The following is a 21,989-nucleotide window of genomic DNA, read 5'->3' as shown; positions in this document are numbered from 1 at the left end:
CACTCCGGCAAGAACTTTCCCAGCTATTGATAGGAGTGAGATTCCACGATGATTATCACAGGACTGACGATCACCCTTCCTCTTGTATAGGTGAATAATCGAGGCATCTTTCAATTCCTGGGTGATGGATCCTTCAGCCCAGAAGGATTGGAAGAGGTCAGTGAGCTTCTGGATAAATGTGGGACCACTAACTCTATATATCTCGGATGGAATAGCATCTGCACCAGGGGCTTTACCACTAGAGAGCTTGTTTATTGCCTCCCTGACTTCCGATTCAACAGGTGGAACATCCATGGTCGTGTTGATGTTGACCTGGGGCAACCTGTCTATTGCCTTATCATTGATGGAAGAAGGACGGTTGAGGACAGCTTCAAAATGTTCAGCCCACCTATGCAAGATCTTTTCCTTCTCGGTAATTAGTGAAGTCCCATCTGAGCTCAAGAGAGGGGAATTTCCTGACGATCGAGGTCCATATATGGTGTTGAGAGCTTCATAGAACCGCTTTGTATCATTTCTGTCGGCATAGGCTTGGATTTCATCAGCCTTAGCACTGAGCCAGGAATCTCTCATCGCCCGCAGCTTACACTGAACTGTTCTCCGTGCACTGGCAAAGGCATTCTTCTTGTAGACTGAAGTTGGATCATCTTGGTAAGCACGATGAAGTCTGTGCTTTTCATCAAGTAGGGCCTGAATCTCCTCATCATTCTCATCAAACCAATCATGCTGATGTCGGGAAGGGTAACCCAACACTTGCACTGCAGTTGAGTGAACTGTGTCCCTAAAGGATTGCCAGTCTTCTTCGACGTTACCTCCAGGATTGAAGTTGGCAATTTTGGATTCTAGGTCTGTGGATAGAGCTGCACTTGTTTGATGGTTTTTCAGCTTGGCAACATTTATCCTCTTTTTGGTCATGCATCCCTGTGGACGTCTCTTTGGTTTGATGCGGATGTTCATTTTAGAGATGATGAGTCTGTGGTCAGTCCAGCACTCTGCACCACACATGGCCTTGGTAATTCTGACATCCTGCCTGTCCTTCTTCCTGACAATGATGTAGTCGATGACATGCCAGTGTTTCGACCGGGGGTGCATCCATGATGTTTTGTTCCTGTTGGACAGCCGGAATATTGTGTTGGTTAAAAGGAGACCATGCGATGAGCATAACTCCAGCAGGCGAAGGCCATTGCTGTTGCACTTGCCTACCCCACTCTTTCCAATGACTCCATCCCAGGCAGAATCACGGCCTACCCTTGCGTTAAAATCCCCAAGTAGGATCAGCTTATCAGTACTGCGCACGGATGAAAGCATAGTATCCAGATCTTCGTAGAATCTGTCTTTCACATCTTCAGGATTTTTCATTATAGGTGCATAGGCACTGATGAGTGTGGCCCGTTTACCATCATGTAGATGAATCTGCATTGACATGAGACGATCGTTTGTACCTTTAGGGAGATTGGCAAGCTTTTGCACAAGATGGTTCCTGATGGCAAAACCTACCCCAGACTCTCGGCGCTCGTCGGCAGAACGGCCACTCCAGAAGAAAGTGTAGCCACCTACATTTTCAGTCAGCTGCCCCTCATTAGCGAAACGAGTCTCACTCAGTGCTGCAATGTCGATGTTATATCTAGCAAGTTCTCTGGCAACTAAAGCAGTTCTCCTCTCTGGTCTGTCTGATGAAGGGTTGTCAAGTAATGTACGCACATTCCATGTGCCTAAGGTGATCGGTGTCACCTTAAATTTTTTCTTTCCTTTATTTCGACCGCTGGTGTGGGATTCCCGCCAACCGCGGCTTGCTGGCCAGGATGAAGGTTAAAGCAGGCTTTTTTTTAGGACACCTTTTCTAGTCCCTTCCTCATGTGAGGTGAGCAGTGCATCCCTAAAAAGGGCTGCTCAGACACCCAGGTAGACGCCGAGTTCACTGCTGCTTCAGTCAGTACGAAAGCGACCATTAGACCTGGGCCGCCTGTGTGCAGGTCTGCAACTACAGCTCCCAGTGTATCCACACCTGCTGCTTCGTCGCTCGCCCATCGCCACAGGGCTTCAGGAAGAAAAAAAATCTTACTTCTAGGTTAAGTGGTGTTGTCAAGACGTATGCAAGAATTTATTATAGTGAGGAAAAGCTGGCAGACGTCAACCTCACTCTTCTCTGAAATCACATGGATCCAGTGGCAAGACAGTGTCGAGACGACTGGTGGTGACCTCAGATGCAGGAGTATTCGGTTACTGCTAGATGTTATGCAGTCCATCAACGGAGCTCCACCCGGAACCAGACAAGGATAGTTTGGGACAGCAAAATACCAAAACGGAACAAGATGGATGGCGGATGAAGGCAGCACAATGGCGAGTCATGGCAGATGGACCCTGGGACCAACTAACCTACCAGAGCAGACAGCACCTGGTCTAACCGCACTGTTCTCCAGCAGTTTAAGGAACAAGTCCAGCTGGCACATAACTCACAAGATGCTCTTGAGAGACCAGGTATCTAACCTACAACGGCCACGAATCGCCATGTGCTACCTTTGATGTTTTGGCAATGCTGTCAACCTCTCAAAGATGGTTGGATGAGATAACTTCTCAGAGATGGAAAGATGAGATCACTTTGTCTGGGCACGTCGCTGGCAGTACTGTCTACGGCATTACAGATAGCAAATGTTGATCATTATCATGATGATAACAAATGGCCAGACTTAATAACTGTTGTTGTTGTTGTTGTTGAAAATCAGAGTTTCAGCTCTGACTACAGCCGCTACAGCCTTTAGTGCTTATGAAGCATTGTGACTATTTAGAAAGTTCATACTATCCCTTAGTAAGTTCTGTTTTTTAAAACTAAAACTATTATTTAAAAGCAAAATTCTTGCTTCATTAGCACTTCGAGTCATCATCATTTAGGAAATAAAAAAAAAGTTTACTGTGTTGGCACATTGCAAACGGAAGAGACCTTTGGGATGACTCGAGAGCTGATCAATGCAATAAGTAATAAATGTCACACCGTCCTTATACACGTTGACAAAAAATAACGAAATCATATAGATTATTAGCCATTTTAAAAGTTATTCTAAAATATTTAGCGCTTTTAATTTCGTAAAAAATTTGTTTTGCAAATGAAGTATCGAAGACGAAAAAATAAATTGCTTGCTCAGAAAAAATAATCAACATTTAGAAAGTACAATCAGCTTGTGATGTTAATGTATTTCTATTTAGATTTCAGAATAAGTTCTCCATGATATTTCATATTCATAATTGAGCTAAAAATTTAACATCAGTTAGCGAAAGAAAACACAGGGAAAGAAAAATGGGGGTGCCTGGATTTTGCAGCTTGGGGAGGGGCACCAGATAGACAAGAGAATTTCTAGGGGCATCAACAAAATTTGCGCTACTAAGAGACTGAATACAAAATTCTAGAACAACGACTAGAATAGTAGTATAGGGAAGAAGGGTTCTGAGACGGTGGAGCTGGTGGAGCTATTGCTCACTAGATAGCGTGTGACATTTGATCTTTGACACGTTAAAATATTCAGGTCGCTGAGCGGACTGTAGCGGACTCTTGCCATCTGCAACCTTTTAATGCCACACGAGCTTATGAAATCATCCGCAGTTTGAACGATATTCAAAATATAGATGATTTGTATTAGTTTAGTTTAAATTTGCGACGGTAGGCTAACCATGCTAAATAATGAAATTAATTATGACTGTGATTTAGTAAAGTAATACCTCTTCATTTTGGAACTGAACTTGCTACAAAAAAACATCACATTTCGAAAAGGCTGTGCTGGCAGAATAAGCTGCAGATATTGTGGAAAATATTTAATCGAGCTTTCAACTTACGCATACACGAAAAAGAGTACTATCCACTAAGGAATCAGCAAGAAATGTCTTAATCAGATTCAGACAGTCAGGGAATGCATTTCGAAGATAATGTTTCTACAAGTTCAACAGATGAATTTGAAAGTTCAATGTCAACAGAAATTAAGCGAGGCTGAAACTGAAGAGGAAACTGATCCTTGGATACCTTTAATAGAAGAAGCAAAGGAAAAAAGTAAGGTAGATTTCGATGAGATGAAAGAAAGCCTTGTGAACAGTGTACTTGATGAACAGACAGCTGAAATACAAGCCTATTCTAACATTCTTCCAAATCTTTAAAAAGAAATGGAAAGTATTTATAGGCAGCGTCTTATGTGGATAAACCAACGGAAAAAGATCCCATCCACAGAAAAATAATGCATACAAAGAAAGCGTTTGTAGAAAATGACGACTTTGATCCGCAGGAAGCTATGGAAGCAGCCATTGATAAGAGAAAGTTTTTTCTTAACAGAATTTAAAAAAAGCACAGCTTTAGTGAGAAAACCAACGATGAAAAAAATTAACTTCGATAGATTAATTTTTTCACAATAACTTGTAGCACATTTTGAAGTGGCGCTGTTTAATAAAATCTTTTGATTTTCAGCTTAGTGTGGAAATTGCTTTAATATTCTATAGCTGTAAAAATCCTCCGTCATTGCTTCTGTCTCCATCTATTTAATGAGGTTATTCAATAACCAAGGTTAATAGCCAAGGAACAGCGCGCAGGCCTGGACACGAGACCCCTTGCGGTTAGCACGCAGTACGTTTGCAGATTAAACAGCATTAATTCTTTTTTTTAAGCAACTGGAATCATATCAACTCCGACCTTTATCATTACCATACTGCAGCTTCTGGGCAGGCAATTAATCATGTTTGCAACAGTTTTGATGACAATTCTTTCCTGAAAGCTTTTTAATAAAAATATATTTCCTGTTATTTCTGATATTTCGCCAGTAAGTGTAGACAAATTTGCATGGTACTTATGTAACCATCCCGACCCGCAAAAAGTTGATTATGTTCTGACAGGTTTTCGGGAGGGATTTCAGCTTGGTTTTAAAAATTCTTAAATCTGGGCAAAGCAATTGTCGATCTACTAAGAATGTTTTATGCAGTGCGGTGTTTAAAATTAAATGAAGATACGATCTTCGCACTCAATCCCGTTGAGTCACCTGAATTTTTCAGGTTCATGAGACAATTGCTTAAACTGTCTAGCAAAGTGCGAAGATCGTATCTTCATTTAATGTCGATCTACTGTTGACCATCCGACTATTATAGACGAATATTTAGCTAATGAAGTTAAGTTGGGGAGGGTCTACGGTCCAACACAGCAGCCTGCGTTGGATAATTTGCACGTCAGCCGTGTTAGCGGTTGGCTAAGACATCATCGATTTGTCCTTTCCAAACAGTTGCAGCGTTAACGATGGCATACGTAAAGACGACTTCTCTTCAAACTATAGTAAAGTGTATGATGCAATATCGTTGATTATTAGGACTGGACGGGAGGCTATCATGGGCAAGGTTGATATAAAAAGCGCTTATCGCATCATTCCTGTGCATCCGAGTGACCGTCATCTTATTGGCATGCATTGGCGTGACATTTATTACGTTGACCTCACCTTGCCCTTTGGTCTGCGCTCCGCGCCTGCAAACTTTGATAGTGTGGCAGAACTTTTCCACTTAGGTTTAGTGCATAACTGTGATGTTGGCGATTTACTTCATTATCTCGACGACTTTTTCACCTTAGGTGCACCAAATACGGATGTGTGCTCTTCACGGCTTCATGCCATACATCAAACGGCTTCTGATATTGCAATTCCTTTTGCACCGGAGAAATATGTGGGTCCGACAACGTGTTTGACCTTCTTGGAAATCGAATTGGATTCCGTTAGCACGTTAGCCCGACTCTCCCTGAAAAGTTGGGACAGGGTTTTCTTTTTTGATATGCCTAACTGGGCCACTGTTGCTGACCTGCTTATTTCAACTGATGCATCAGGTGGCTTAGGATACGGAGCATATTGTCAAGGTGAATTGTTTCAGGGAGCCTGGTCATCGGAACAAAGCTCTCGTAGCATTGCTAATAAGAAGCTGTTCCCAATTGTGGTAGCGTGTCATGTTTGGAGTGGCTACTGGCTGGACCAAACGACGAATTCAGTTCTGCTGCGATAACAAGACCGTTGTGTGCGTCATTATCACAGGAACGCCAAAATGTCAACATATTTTGCGATTGGTGGGAGAGCTGTTGCTTAGCGCCGGTCTAAATTTTCTGTATCCGCTAAACACGTGCCTGGTAAGGAAAACGAGTAGCGGATGCACTGTCTCGTTTTCAGATACGGAGATTCGTCGAGCTAGTACCGGAAGGGTATCAAAAGCAAATGACTGTGCCATAGAGTTGCTAGCTCAGCTGAGCTTGTAGAGTTGAAGAACCAAACAATGCCCTGATGTTTCAAGGCATCGCAGACTCCACCTAAAGAGATTACGAATCTGCGCAGTGGATGTTCAAAGAGTTTTGTCACTGGTCCGGCCGGTTGAACACCAATGAATCTCCTTTACCAGCTTCAGAGGAAACGCTGATGATGTTTGCAGCTAATTTATCAGAGTCAATGAAGAGCCCGTCGATAAATGTTTACCTCTCTGCTGTGCGATCTCTGCATATTGAAAACGGATTTCTCAGTCGTTGTCCGACTGTTTACGATTGGAACGGGTTCTTCGTGGTATCAAACGCTCCCAGGGTACGTCGAAACGTGAACGACTCCGAGTAACACTTGCAACATTGATTCAGATGCGTAAAACTTCCTGCATTATGACGACTGCCTTTTTTTGGACAGCATGTTGTGTTGTTTTCTTTGACTTTCTACGCTCAAGAGAGTTCACGCCATCCTCTAATTTCTTTGATAGCACAACCCATCTTGCACTGGCTGATATCACAGTCAATCGGCGGGTGGATCCCAGTGTGATAATCCTTTGGATGAAGTGTTCCAATACGGACCCGTTCCGTAAAGGCTATATCATACGGCTGGGAAAGTCTCGTCGGGAGGTGTGCGCCGTGAAAGCGTTGTTGCAATATTTGCATGTGCGAGGTGAAAGGGCGGGCCCTTTATTTTGTCATCGTAATGGGAAGCCTTTGACAAAAACAACGTTGACTAGCTGGTTACGCAGTGCAGCGGTTAGAGCAAATTAGGATGTAGCTTTTCAGCTCACAGCTTTCGCATTGGAGCGGCGACATCAGCTGACGCAGCTGGTATTCCAGACAGAGGCGTAACTAGAACGCAAATTAGGGGGTGGGGTGTGCATATTCATATATTCCGTAGTGCCCTACTGATTTCTTTTGAAAGTGATTTGAATTTCAAAAGAAATCAGTAGGGCACTACTGAATATATGATTATACAACCCCCCAATTAACGTTCTGGTTACCCCTCTGATTCCAGACCACCTGATTAAAACGATGGTAGCGTCTATTCTAGACGCCATTCCGCAACGCATTACATACCAGGCGTCTTTGACGGGTACGGATTGAATATACGTGTAATTTTAGTTGTCGTTTCTTGGTTGTTTAGTAGACCCAATTTAATAATATATTTAATAGTCTTGTACTCGTTGTGTTCTTTTACGTAGTTTTTGAGGGATAACAATCTCTTTTTTGAAATAAATGACGGCACAGAAAGCCTTGGGATTGGCTCATTCATGTCTTGTCTTAATGCGAGATAAGCGATGGCAGAAGAACGCTTTGGTTTTGGCACATGGCTGTTTTTGCGGCATGCGAGATAAGTAACGGCAAAGAGAGCATTGGGTGATGCCCCCATTGCTTTTTTTACGTGATGCGACATAAGTATCGGCGAAGAAAGCAGTGGGTGGTAGCCCCATTGCTGTTTTGTAATGTCGGACTTACAATAGTTGCACGGAGTGCACAGAGTAGGTTAAAAAGTTTTTTATTTTTAGAGGCTGTTTACATGGGTTCGTGAGCCGGGATTCAGCGAAGCGTTAAATTATTTTGGCAAATGGAAAAGGTTAATACTTCACAACAAAAAACCTATTTGAGCAATTTCTCTATGCGCTGACTTTCTAAAACCTTTAAAATGAAAACAAATAAATTTAGCCTGATTTGAAAATTACGACTAAAATGACTTATGACGCTTAAGAAAAGGTTGTAAGTTTTATGCTTAAAGTTTTTACTCCTTTCAATTACTTAAAATCATTTCACGCCTCGCTGAATCCCAGTTGCCGGGCTCATGAGAACAGCACCTTACTAGTGCCTTTGGAGAGGGAAATTTCTGAGGAAATTCCAATGGTGGTCAGGTTCAAAAAGGAGCAGATTGAAGGATGAACCTGAACTCCAAGGCACTCACCCTGGCTGCACCTAACCATCCACTACGTAAGTATGACATCATAATGTGACGTCGGGTATTAAATGAGGTTATGCAATAACCAAGGTTAATAGCAAAGGAACAGCGCGCAGGTCTTTCATCAGTTGGTTGCCTAACTCCTGACACAACCTCTTGCAAACAAGTAAAACAAACGTATACTAAAATGATAATAATGTTAGTAAATCTAACAAGGACAGAGTAAAAACAATAATTTAAATTTCAAAACTAAACAAGTAGCATTTTTAACTCGGTTTAAGAAGTAGCTTCTCCTTGAGCCTTAAAGCGGTGCTTTCCATAAAAATAATATTGGATACGTTATTTTGAATGCTCTTGTTTGATTGTTTGACATGCACATGATATAATTTGATCCGGACGAGCAGTAAAATGTATTATTAAGTACCATTTATAATGCTCAATGAAACGAAAGAGAAACTTTATCATGTATGCACCGACTAATGCAGAGGCATGAATAATTTATCAAAAATCCTCAGCGACCTGAATATTTTAACGTGTCAAAGTTCAATTGTCACACGCCATTTGCTCCACGAGCTATTGCTCCACCGGTCTCAGAACCCCTCTTCCCTAGACTACTTAAAAAGTTAGAATTACAAGGGCAACGTTTTAAGCATTTTCTTTTAAAAATTCAATTTGTCTCAATTTACAAATGAAAGTCCTGACGCTCATCTTTATTTTAATAGGGTAAACCATTTAACACTTATGCTTCTGTTTAGCTAATGACAAACGCTAAATAGATTGTCTTTGTTGAATCGTATTGTTTTCACTTGTGCTTATGTGTATTTGATTCGCGTGCCAGGCATGCAATGCCGTGAATGTTGAAATGTTAGTAAAATAAATGATGCAAATTAGCTACAACCATTCGCTTGATACAATTTTCAGCATCAGTTTCTTTTCATCGGCTCAGTTTAGAAATGTTGACATTCAAAACCAAAAAATGCTCATTTTAAAATGCACCTTATGCCTCATGAGTCGTGTCCGAGACCAAATCATTCTCAATTTCTCTATGATAACAATATGTTTTGTTAAATACAACGAAGCTAAGTGTTTCAGTTCAAGGCCAGCAGACAAAATTGACGTTTTTGACCTGTTTCTATGCCACTGAATCATTTTTAATTTCGATCAAATTAATAGCCGTTGTTTTTTATTCCTACGCTGTAAAAACATTTAGACTAAGAATAACGCAGTCTTGAATAACGACAATAATGAACGCTGACATAAAATATGACTGATAAGCCATGCACTTGTACTATTTGATCATTCTGCGCACGTGAGCCCAGTGTGACTTATTTGCATGTGCCTTAACGGTTTTTACCACGTCTGTGTAATTTTAGCCACGCGTGTGTAATTTTACCCACGCCTACGCAGTTGAGACAAAGAATAGTAATATCACGCACTTGTTGGTTTTCGTCATTTGAGATGCAGATGCGGCTGTAGCATGAGTTCGGGGCACCAGTTTAAGGTTTTTGGTTGATAAGTATAGTTGTATTAAGTCCCATTCGATAATCTAGGCAGCTTGAATTGAAGTTAATATAATAATTTCGCGCTAACTTAGCGTTTAGCAAATATATCGCATCGTCAAAATTTGCGACATGCGAACTTATGGCTTTCCGAAAGAGGTATAGCAACTAATTCCAAGGTTTTCATAAACCTTTGGCTGCTGGCTTGGCGTTTAATATACATTTGCCTTGAACGGCATTCGCCATGTTGTGAACAGATAGAGAACAGTTTGCTTCTCTCATTAAATGGAATGCTTATATAATTTGGAGCAAATGGGCGAATCGCCCTTGAATACGCCACAGCCAAACAAGGTAAGGTATGGCAAGGCCATATAATCGTTCTTTCTTGAGTAAGATAAACTGCCATGCGCACTCTTTCATCGGTATCCCCTACTCAACAAAAGTGATTCGTTCAATTTCGGTAGACGGTGTTTCGATAACGTCTCATCCACTCCCGAAAATGTTGGGTCTCTGTCATAGGATCTGAGATTATCGAAGGTTGTCGCATCGCTCGGCGAATAAATATTTTGTATGTTGGCTCGACAGAGTCATGTTTATTATCGTTCAATATACCTACTCCAATTAAACGATTGCTTTCAAAGAGCGTTAGCTTGTTTGAAAAACAAAACAAAACAATTTCGTCGCCAAACGTATCGAAGGTCTTCGATGTAGTGCTCCATGGTGCTTCCGATGCAAATGATTGTATTATACTGTATAAATATCGTTTTCCAGTTATTTTCATTACATAGTCAAGCAATCACTAGCATTTTGACTGCAACAGGCCAATTTCTTTAAATAAACGAGAAAACACACTTCAAAAAAAATCATCTTGTAAACTCAAGATTCGAGTTATGACAGCCAGAGACACGATTTAAAAAATACTTCGACTTTATTTCGAAGTCATTATCAAGCTATGGTATGGTATGCTTGATCATGTTAGATAATGACTTGGCTTGATAGCTTACAAGCTTGTTGACTTTGAAATAAAGTCGAAATATAGCTTTAAATCTTGTCCATGCTGTTTTAACTCGAATCTTAACTTTACAAGGTGATGTTATTTGGAGTGTATTTTCTAATTTATTTTTTAACATTGTCGGCTGGAAAAGGATGTTAGACAAATCTATATCTTTGACAATCCAGACTCAGAGCCCAAAATGACAGAACTGCGGGAACTAACCGGCATTAAAAAATTGTGTTTATTGCCCACGTGCTTCCTCCGTGAAATTCGCTGTCAAAATGTAGCAAGCAAATTCACTCATTCTAGATTATCATTGTATGGGAAATTTCCTGCTTGCAGAATTTAAGGTGTGGGTATTGATGAAATTTTGGGTAGATCACCATCAAACTGATACGACCAAAGCGACCTTTGTACTACAAATTGTAATGCTAACATTTCACGTGACAGTCTGACAGATCTGTTTTCACAAAACAGCAAAATAATGTTTTCGAGATCAGTCACTTTTGTTGTTAATAAAGAACATAAAGAAAATCTGTGATTCAATTTACTCAATTATTAAATTTATAGTTCACTTTCACGTCACGTGCGCTACTCACGTGTTTCATTTATGTGGTTCATAGTTTTCCGTCACTCTGGATAAATCTTCCCGCCAGTATTTTTCCCGACGTTGCAAAATATCAAAAAACATGAATAATGTACGAAATAGTTTTCCCTGGGCTGTTGCAAGGAATAACAGCATATTTTCGGAATAGACATGTAAAATTAGAGAACTTTAACCAATGACGACATTCTATGGGCAAAATTTGAACTAGCAATGAATTATTTAGTCCAAATTTTCATTGCATTGCCTGTAAATGAACATTATCAATTTATTTTACAACAAGAAGAATTTGCTCCATAAATTTATTTATGAATGGAATTTTTTGTAGTTTTCCCCGAGACCGGAAATGACGTGTGACTTGTTATTGTACGAGAAGGACAGTATATAAACATTCGACCGCCATTGTAAAGTACATTCAAATTTTGAACCCATCTTTTGTAAGACGTGTGTCAATCGTTGAGAAATGGCCTTTACAGTCACTAGTCCAAACGTCGTGTACACTGACGAGTACATTGAAAGTCTTTATCACTACGAAACTTCAGAAGTACGACAACGTGGTGCGAAAATTGAAGTAATTCCCAAGAAGACCGTTTACACGTTCAAAACAGAACGCAAAGTTCCCAAGCTAGGTTGCATGCTCGTTGGTTGGGGTGGCAACAATGGCACCACGCTTACGGCCTCTGTTTTGGCCAATAAATTGGGTCTAACATGGAATACGAAGTCGGGAACAATGAAATCGAACTACACTGGTTCGGTCACTCAAGCATCGACAGTGAGCTTAGGCACAGGGCCAGATGGCGAAGTCTTCGTTCCATTAAAAGCCATTTTGCCGATGGTGGAGCCGAACGACATCATCTTCGATGGATGGGACATTAATTCTATGAATATAGCAGACGCTATGCAAAGAGCCGAAGTACTTGACTACGATTTGCAACGACAGCTGCGTCCATATCTCGAGAAGCTGAAACCTCGCCCATCAATTTATTGTCCTGACTTTATTGCAGCGAATCAAGCTGATCGGGCTGATAATATCCTCAAGGGCAACAAAGCAACGATGGTCGAGCAAATCCGCGCTGACATACGTGATTTTAAGGCAAAAAATCAAGTAGATAAGGTGATTGTTCTTTGGACTGCGAACACGGAGAGATTCTGCGATATTCGAGTGGGGTTAAACGACACTGCGGAGAGTTTGCTTACATCGATAGCAAACAACGAAGACGAAGTATCACCTTCCTCGTTGTTCGCCGTTGCCAGTATTTTGGAGGGCTGTTCTTACATTAACGGGTCGCCTCAGAACACTTTCGTTCCTGGTGTGGTCGCATTAGCGGAAAAATACCAAACATTCCTTGGTGGGGATGACTTTAAATCGGGTCAAACAAAGATCAAGTCGGTCCTGGTTGATTTCCTTGTAAGTGCTGGAATCAAACCTGTTTCGATTGTTAGCTACAATCATCTTGGTAACAATGATGGCAAAAATCTGTCTTCGGCAAAGCAGTTCCGATCCAAGGAAATCTCGAAGAGTAATGTAGTGGATGACATGGTCAACTCAAACCCAATCCTCTACAATAAAGGCGAGAAACCTGATCATTGTGTTGTGATCAAGTATGTACCATATGTTAAAGATAGCAAACGAGCCATGGATGAATACACCTCAGAAATCTTCATGAATGGCACCAACACCCTCGTTATCCATAACACATGTGAAGACTCCCTGTTGGCTGCCCCCATCATCCTTGATCTTGTTATCCTTTGTGAAGTCTGCGAGAGAATCAAGTTCCGTGCTGGTGGTGATACCAAATTCCAGAGCTTCAACACAATCCTGTCTATTCTCAGTTATCTTCTCAAAGCACCTTTGGTGCCGAGTGGTACACCTGTGGTAAATGCTCTGTTTCGCCAACGTGCCTGTATTGAGAACATTTTCCGTGCCTGTGTTGGACTTGCACCTCAGAACAACATGCTATTGGAGCACAAACATTCCACTGCTGCTACATCTCATACAAAAAGTACTGAAGTCTATGATGGGGTCTACAAAATTAATGGACTCAAACCTGATCTTCCCTCATCACAAATTCCATCATTGAAGTCAATGGTTTAGTTATTGACATTTATTACTTTCTAAGGTTTGACAGTGTTTTGTTCTTGCCTTTTCTTGTTGCTAGAAATTGTTCCACGTTTATGTGTCTTATAGTTCTAAGCTATTTATTGCTCATAAAGCTTGCTTCAAATCAAAAGTGAAAGCTATCACTTATATGCTAACGTTTGCATGGCGTTCTTTGGAATTGTATGTATTGAAAGATTTATTTTAAAAATAAGCAGAGTTAACACATTGTAGTTAAGTGAAGAGATTTATAAACATACTTTCTGTATGGCATTATGGATTTCAGTGCATTTTGAATTGTCGGTTAAAGTGTTGACAAATGTTCACCATTATTTAAAAATTTAAGTTTGTTATTCTTTATAAATGTGATGAAAAGTAAAACAAGATTTTGACTGCTGAGTTTTACAAGTGATGTAAAATTGTTTCACTTCCCTAATTAAAATATTTCGTGAATGCTAATCTAATAAATCAATTGTAAAGCTGCAAAATTCAAGAAAATCTTTTCGTATTAAACATTATGAACTAGAAATCCACATTGGTTCATCATTTTAGAACCAGTAAATTAGCTAGTGAAAGCTAAAAACAAAAAGTATAACTAGAAATACACATTGCTATTATTGAAATGCAATAAAACATGTATGTATTGTATTTCATTCAGTGTAACTATTAAGAAATATACATTGCTATTATTAAAATGCAATGAAACTTTAATCATACAAGAGCTGCATAAGAACTAGACAGATTTCTTGCAACTTGCTTCTATTATTTTACTTAATATATATAAATAAAATGTTGAAATTATAAAAACTTAATGACGTATGAACTTGTGGCACCATAACAACAAGCCACATCACGCCATCATAAGATAAAGACCACAGACATGGACATTGGCGTAATAACAGACCATGTACAAAGTTCAACAGCCATATATTAGTCAGCAAGAAAGATAACAATTAGAATTATTGCGAAATTTGACATAATTGCGGAAGCACTAGCAAATTTAGCCGGGTATTCACCGCTGCTAGCAAATCATTTGGCAAAATGACTGTAGATGTTTAATTTCATTCATCGTTTTTTCATTGAATAAACACAAAAATGTTTGCATAATAGGAGTAAAATATCAGGCTTGCTTAATCGCTAAGTGGAAAAACACCCAGGAATTAAAAATAATCGTGAATAGTTTTTGGTTGTGTTTGCATTAAGGACTCGGTCCATGGAGGGACTCTTTAGCTACGTATATGGCATGTTGGAAATTTTAAGTGGTTTTGGTTCGGAGTAAATTACCTTTTTTTATAGTTCCGTCAAAATTCAGTGACATAATTTGTTAACAGAGACAATTACTAAACATATCTAACTTCTCAGCGATGTTCACATCTGAACTGTAATTTAGCAATCATAGTTATTAGCTATAACAGATATGATAGTTTGGTGACACAGGCCCGTTTCAAACGGCGTGCTTCTCATGAGCCGACCTAATTTAGAGTATTTTGCACGTGAGAAGCGCGACGTGTAAAACAGGCCTAAGTTGGACGAAATTATTAAAGTGCGGCAGCGCTATTAAGTTTGACAAGAACAGTCGTGCTAAATGTATTAAGCGCGACACCTCGCGAATTTGATTCAAACGGCGAACTTATTATGTGCCGCACCTAAAAGCTGGGTATAAACAGTAGTCCATTTCATACAACTCTATTCATTGTAATCCTAAAATGTCCAGCAAATGATTACGCCAAGTTCTCGCGCGGAAGCGCCATTTGCAACTGTTGTCAAGAATGGCTATGGCTGCTAGTATGGAAGGTTTGAAATATGGGTTTTGCAAAAAAGACACTAAATACAAATGCTAAATGCATAAATTGTCAATTGCCGGCTTGCAACTTGTGTACGGTATTTGAAGAAAATGAGGACGTTAGTGGTTTGATATTAGATTTATCGGTTGGTTATTGCATGGAGTGCCAGTTGAAGACGGAGCATGGAAAGCGCGAAGATACAAATCTCATGGATGATACTGAAAGATCATCCGAGAATTTTGATTATGAAGTCCAATTAACATCTTCACCGTCACAAGAAGCTATCAATAGGTATGTTTTGTCACGGACTTTTACTTTATTTATACCCAAGTGCGGATGGCTTTTGATGTTCATGCATTCCATGTATATACTATTGAAAATATGAGCGTTCTTTCAATATAAGCGTTCTTTCAAAATGTGCTGTGACACGTATGGATTCTTATAAACTCTTCCTGTGTGAATTGTCTAGTGAATTACAAGGGTATGACTCTGATGCTACGTCTAAATCGAAATGTAGAAGAAAGAAGTCGTTAAAAAGCAGGCAGGAAAGCCTTGAGATCAGACGCCACATTATCACTTCTAGTGAGTACTACAAGAAGAAATTGATTGTTACTAACACTAAAAATCAGAAGAATAGCCAAATTTATGTAAGCATTCTGACTGAACTGAAGAGCAGATGTGACAAAAGAAGAGAACAGATTTTACTATTGTGCAAATGAGAAACAAGTTGAAAAAATACATAAGTTAATGAAAGCATGCAGCAGTGACCATAAAGACAGCAACTGGCATCAAAAGATTTCAACAAGATAAAGGATATGGTTCCTGGTTCAAGCATCTCTTTGCTTTGGTACAGACTAGAGACTCATACCAGACAGAGATGGCTGTTGAGCCCTCCAGCAGTAGCAGCATGGAGACTTCCGGAGCTGTGCGAATTTTCGAGAGGTCTTTGGTTTCTAGAGGGCTGAAATACAAAGATATGCTTGGGATGGGGATTCTTCAACATATAACACCATTGTTGAAAGAAAGCTATATGGAGAAGAATGCATTCCAAAAAAGTTGGAGTGTATTGGTCACATTCAAAAGAGGGTTGGGAGTCGTCTTCGTAAGTTGAAGAATACAATGAAAGGGGTAAAGCTTGCTGACGGGAAAGGATTGAGTGGAAAAAGAAGGCTTACAGATGGAAAGATTGATATTCTTCAAAACTATTATAGTTTATCTGTCAGAGGAAATATTCATGATGTTAGGGAAATGGCAAAAACAATAAAAGCGTCAACTGATACTAATCCTTTGCATCATTTTTGTCCTGATGGTGAAGACAGTTGGTGTGGCTATAAGAGGGAAAAGGACAACTACAAGCGGAGGATTGGCATTCCTGAATGTAAAGGTAAGCTCATTGAGCCCATATTTGAAGAATTGAGCAATGTTACTTTGTTGAACAAATGTACTCATGGCTTAACTCAAAATGTTAATGAATTTCTAAATAAAATGATATGGGAACAATGTTCGAAGACCACATATGTTGAACAAGAGACTGTTGCTCATGCAACATACTTGGCTATTCTTAAATTTAATGATGGGGACATAAATTTGTTAAAGATATTAAGTGAACTGGACATAACTCCTGGAATGTCAATTACATTACTCCTGTAATTTACAAGTAAAGGGGCTGAAGAATGTGATCATCATCAGATAAAGTTGTCGGCAAAGAAGAGTTCAGAGAAGGTGAAAAAGCAAAGAAAAACATTAAGAAACATTAGAAAGAATTATGTTGACAATGCTACCCATAAGGGAGGAGTTACTTATGAAGCTGGCAATTTTTAGGGCTTCCAGAGGTATAATATAGGTTACGTAAACTTTAAATGTTGTTTTCTCATTTTTGGTGATTTTAGCACTTAGTAAGAACTTTGTGACATCATATTATCTTTGTTTTTTTGTCAGAGATGCCTGAAATTTTGTAGATTGAAGGCTAGTAATATTATCTAGCACTTGACATTTTTCAAATTTTGATATTTTGCATTGTTGATGAAATATTTACTCGTTATGCATAAAATGTGTGCCAAAAATGCAAAATTACTGAAGAAAATCAAATTTTGGAATATATTTTTGTTTATTAAGAATCAATAAAAAATTGAAGTGTCAAGCACTAGATTATGTTCTAAGCTTTAAAAAAACATTTAATTTGGATCACTGGTTCTCACGATATCATGTTTGCAGCAAAGTTAATTTATTGGGAATTAGTGGCCACCATGTTGGATAATTAGTGTAATTAATGATATTCTAATTTTTCCCATCAGTTCATTTCCTTCATTAAAGTCTTTCAAATACTGATAGTTTCTCATAACTATCTTTAAAAATGAAAAAAATTAAATTTTTTATATATGACTACCTAGCTCGACCTAATTAAGTTCGACGTTTGAATCAAAGTCAAATTTTTGTGGACTTGGCCGAACCTAATTCAAATTAAGTTTGAAACAGGCGTTATTATAACTTTCTACTTTATCACAAGGAAAGTCTGCGATACCATGCAAACGTTACATAAATACAAGATTGGCCTCACGAATAATCTAAATGTGCCGATGTCACAGCAGTGCGTCTATGGTTACAACTTACGAGTGAGGCAAACCTCTGCCAATTTGAAAAGTGGCAAAACGCTCAATATTTACAGAAAAATCTATTTCTACTGCGTTGACGTGGTTGACATACAGTTGCGGAGAAGATATTCTCGGTTTGCTTTTTAAAATGTTCTATACGATTGATTTTTTAAACTTTGTTTTAAACTTTATTTTTACCTCACCTTTCACGGTAGTCAGACTAGCAGTTCTTAAAGTGCCCATATCTTGTTTTTGCATTGTGCCATTTAGATGGTTCAGGCTACTTTAAAACTTTGCAATGCATTTTATAATTCCAAAGTATGATCTTTGGGGGATTTTTTAAACCCAAAGTTGAAAAATTAACCATTTTCACTGTGTGACCGCCAGTACAAAAAAGCTGGTAACTATTGTTATTGTTGACGTCACAACGGGAATTCATTTGTTGTATTTTGTTACCAAATTGGATGCTTGTCAACATCCAATGTAATTTACGTGTGTAATGCATTAAAATAGATATGACTTTGAGGATATTTTGTGTGTAAAATACAGTGTTTAGTTTTAAGCGTGATCCCGATATGACGTCAGATCTGAGCTCTCGCCCTACATTTTTTAATTTCACGGTCAACCAAATAGTAGTAGACTTCGAGCCCCAGAAAATGCACGAAGATCGAATTTTGGAATTCTAAATTATTTTGCGAGCATGTTTCAAATCTTCTAAACTATCTACATTGATCAATTGCAAAAAGGCACTCACAGACAAAACATCAAATGAGAGATCACATGACAAACCTGGAGTCGTCGCATTAACTCCTTATTTCTACTTGTTACATCTACAAAGAATAAGAAAAAGAGCAGATTACAGTAAACTATAGCACTATGCAGACATTCAAAATCTCTATTTGATTTTTCTCAATTTTTTTTGGTATAAATTACAAAGTCGATCTTGTTTGCTAGTACTTGACGATAGTTTATTAAAGATTTTCAATTAAACACTGCGCAAGCGACGTAGTAAACTATAGTAAACTAAAATTTTCGGACAAACTTAAAATCGTGAAGTCACTTTATTGGATGCATGTACCTTATCGACCTTTCACGGTGAATAGAGAATAGTGAACCTACCATCGCGCTCTCTTTGCACCTTGACCAAAACTTCACTTTCTTCTCTAAGCGCCTTAAATGATAATTGTGTTAAAAAATGAAAGTGTTGTCTCAAATGCGTTCAGCTTGATTCGTTAATATGATGTATGAGATATGGACTGCAAAAGTTGCTTCAAAGTTGTTTCAACTGAACAACGTCCATAAACATTTTATGACTCTCAAACATGTGTAACTGAGAGCCGTAGTTGGACAGTTGAACACTTCAGGCAGTTCGATTCTGCATAAACTACTTCAATAGGACTTCTCTTGCTATAGTAGAAAGTGTCGTATTTCTCCTTTGCTTTGTCCTGCAAGTAGTGCAGTGCTAACTTCGCTGGTTTCAATTCTGGATCCGACAGAGAAAACTCCGTCTACGGCTACAAAAAACTCAAGCTTCAGTTACGGTAGAAACTTTACATGTCCGAAAATTTCAAATAATTCTTTTTGTCATAGTGGAAAGAAGGTTTTAGTTAAATAATGAAACTAAATAAACACTAGCTTGCCGATGCCCCCTGTTTGGCATTCCGTTTTTAAGTAGCTACTCTCCCTGTCAGAAAAAAACTCGCTACGACGTCATTGATGACGAAGGATAGGATAAAGTAAAAATCGTCAAGCAATGTAGGTCATTGGTCCTTTTAAGGGTAGCCACCAACACAGTAATAATGAATTCTTTTGCAAATTTTGTAGCAACCAAATTTGCAACTTTTGCTTGACTGAATTAGTTTTTGTAAAGACATGTAACTAATTTGATGAGCAGCTTGTCTTAGAATCGCTGTGTCGTAAATGAAACTGTCGATTTCGGCGTATCTAACAATGCATTAAGGCATGTTGTTGATTACCATACCTAAAATATTCTATTTTTGTGGAAATTTTACTTTTTTATCAACAATAACGCCGCATGCTTGCTGTAATTTTTGTAGGAATTTGGACATTTATTTTGTCAGACCGCTCAGAAGTTTACAGACTGTCGAAGATTTTGCTTTGATCTCAACTCTGACTACGGAAAAAATACACCAAAACACAGCTTTTAATGCCTCGAGTAACCTAGCTTGTTGTTTGACTGTTCTGTTTCTAGGTCCCAACGTATTGGCAACAGGTAATGCATTTTAGCTAAAGTACTGTGGGTTGAAGAAACATTTTCAATGCAGTGTTTTCGATACAAACCTGAAGATATTTTTCTACATCCTTGCATAATCTGTGTTGCTTTTCAAAGTTCTTCGTGAGTTCGCTGTTGGTAAACAAAAATATAAAATGAAGAACAAAAACATAAAATGGTGAGCTAGACCAATGTAAAAAACTTGGGGAATATTTGCGAAAAACTTGAATGTTTAACAGCGAATTTCTTACTCGTGCTCATCGTCCATTTGAGGTTTATTTTCTTTGGTGCCAAAATGTTTCTTCACAACAACATAACTCTGCAGTAACCTGATAAAAATACACAACTCTAAAAAACTTATGGACTATAATTTTTTGGGGGAGGGGAGAAAGTCGATCTTGATCTTCTTGTGTTGTTGCTTAATTAAGTTTACTAGTTCCCATCAAAGTTGGGGGTCCCTTCTCTTCCCATTCTTATAAACTATCTATGATTAAACTTTAAATGAAAGTACTCATTGTGTCAGAAATGATAGAAACAGGAAAAATTAGAAGCATATGTGCCAAGACTTTGATGATGCTCAAGGAATATTACTGGAGAATGAAGATGTTTGAGCAAATGGGATAACACAAGGCAACACATTTTTACCTACCTTTCTAAAACCTGTTGCTTGGTGGAAAACATGGAAGACTCATTCAAAAACTGTTCTTGCAGCTTTGATACACTATATTGTTAAAAATTATGTTCCATCAATGAAAAGTTGAGACAATTTCCTTACATGCATATGAATCAACGCTGAACACTGAGCAAAATATTGCAAGGGAAAATGGGGCGAAATATTAAGGGGAAGGGATTGAACCACCATCTCTAGTGTCTGCCATTGAATATGATGAACATGCCTTTGAGCCAGTTCTGCATAAGATCTTTCATTTTTGGAATTTAACTTTTCTTGTTCAATTTCTCTCACTAAAAGTTTGGGAAAATGTTGGTTAAATGACAATTGGTGGTATATTTGTGAACAGGTAAATGCATTAAGAAATGAAATTTCATTGATGCAATATTTCATCCATGATCATCTTTATATTCAACAAAGACTGACAAAAAATTCTTAGTAACATTTAGCAGTATTGCTTAGAAGTGTCAATGAGAAATGGACAGAAATTCCTTAAAGAAAAGGAAGATTATTTAAAGAGCACAAAACAGTCTATTCCACATTCTACAATATGACTCGCTTCAAGGTCCAGCTTTCGGTCTCCCCTCCAACTCCAAATAAATACATCCCAGTGGGTGATGTTATTTAAACCATATTTTGCAAATTGAAATTGTTTTACGAAGATCCAATTATACCTTATTTGTCTGTTCAATGTCAGTAGTAAGGTAGGAACTTAATTCAAAAATTATTTCAATTGCACTACTTTTATTGTTGTCAAACACAATATTGACTGTAATTGACAAACGCATCAAATCTTACTGCAATACAATTCTGTCTCATAGTCCAGATTCTGTTGTTCAAGCCATTCTTTGCAACTAAATTCACAACAATTTACACAATACGTTTGAAAAATACCCAAGTGATACAATTAGGGGCAGTGTGATTTGATAATTTACCCCTTTAAAGACAATAACGATTTGTCGATATTTGCATCGTCACTGTTGTGGTTACTTGGGCCTTTCTCTGACATTCTCAAAGGTTTTGCATCAAGAATTTATCGCTGAACCATTCTTTCAACGTTTTGAACTACAAAAATTTCGTCATTTCGCGCTTCGCGCCTTATGGATGACGTCTATAATTAGCATGCAAGCTTCCGCTTTACTAAAACAGGAAGTTTTGCTATTCTCATTACTTTGGATTTAAAATATCAATTAATCATCTATTATTGCAACGATATTGACTGCACTTGACAACTGAGAAATTATCTTATGAAAGCTGACATTCATATAATAAAAACTAAAGATAAAACCTCTAGTCCTCTACCTCTGGAAAAAAGTGACATTCGAAAATGGAAATACTCTCC

General features: G+C 38.5%; 3 protein-coding genes across 4 annotated transcripts in view; 2 read left to right on the top strand and 1 right to left on the bottom strand.

Annotated features, from left to right (window-relative positions):
• The window catches only part of LOC124459553, a 31,539-nt gene that overhangs the window by 4,056 nt on the left and 5,494 nt on the right, over positions 1 to 21,989 (bottom strand). Inside the window, exons 1-8 of one of the 2 annotated variants that reach the window (XM_047009008.1) lie at positions 21,583 to 21,745; positions 21,446 to 21,501; positions 20,874 to 20,940; positions 20,627 to 20,698; positions 20,229 to 20,306; positions 20,046 to 20,109; positions 18,864 to 18,915; positions 18,534 to 18,574 (exon numbers count right to left, since the gene is read on the bottom strand). In XM_047009008.1, coding sequence (XP_046864964.1) covers positions 18,534 to 18,574; positions 18,864 to 18,915; positions 20,046 to 20,109; positions 20,229 to 20,306; positions 20,627 to 20,698; positions 20,874 to 20,940; positions 21,446 to 21,501; positions 21,583 to 21,656 — 504 coding nt within the window. In that variant the 5' untranslated portion in view covers positions 21,657 to 21,745. Of the gene's footprint in view, positions 1 to 18,533; positions 18,575 to 18,863; positions 18,916 to 20,045; positions 20,110 to 20,228; positions 20,307 to 20,626; positions 20,699 to 20,873; positions 20,941 to 21,445; positions 21,502 to 21,582; positions 21,746 to 21,989 lie in introns of those variants that run through there. The other variant, XM_047009009.1, reaches the window with a different exon arrangement.
• LOC124459551 (inositol-3-phosphate synthase 1-A-like) lies at positions 9,737 to 13,642 on the top strand. Its single transcript, XM_047009006.1, has 2 exons — positions 9,737 to 10,024; positions 11,600 to 13,642. The coding sequence occupies exon 2, from the start codon at positions 11,735 to 11,737 to the stop codon at positions 13,364 to 13,366; it is 1,632 nt and encodes a 543-aa protein (XP_046864962.1). The 5' UTR covers positions 9,737 to 10,024; positions 11,600 to 11,734; the 3' UTR covers positions 13,367 to 13,642.
• Positions 15,158 to 16,888, top strand: LOC124459554. Its single transcript, XM_047009010.1, has 2 exons — positions 15,158 to 15,444; positions 15,623 to 16,888. Exons 1-2 carry the CDS (start codon positions 15,173 to 15,175, stop codon positions 15,870 to 15,872), a joined length of 522 nt encoding a protein of 173 aa, XP_046864966.1. The 5' UTR covers positions 15,158 to 15,172; the 3' UTR covers positions 15,873 to 16,888.

The sequence above is a fragment of the Xenia sp. Carnegie-2017 genome, unplaced genomic scaffold (genome assembly GCF_021976095.1).
Source record: "Xenia sp. Carnegie-2017 unplaced genomic scaffold, XeniaSp_v1 HiC_scaffold_13, whole genome shotgun sequence".
Taxonomy (NCBI): Eukaryota; Metazoa; Cnidaria; class Anthozoa; order Malacalcyonacea; family Xeniidae; genus Xenia; species Xenia sp. Carnegie-2017.
Note: the sequence above shows the minus strand (reverse complement) of the source record. Positions and strands in the feature narration are given on the sequence as shown.

Excerpts from the sequence above, each read along its gene's own strand:
- LOC124459551 (XM_047009006.1), top strand. The coding sequence starts at position 11,735 with ATGGCCTTTACAGTCACTAGTCCAAACGTCGTGTACACTGACGAGTAC.
- LOC124459554 (XM_047009010.1), top strand. The coding sequence starts at position 15,173 with ATGGGTTTTGCAAAAAAGACACTAAATACAAATGCTAAATGCATAAAT. Across the intron at positions 15,445-15,622 it reads TCACAAGAAGCTATCAATAG|TGAATTACAAGGGTATGACT; the intron begins GTATGTTTTGTC and ends TGAATTGTCTAG.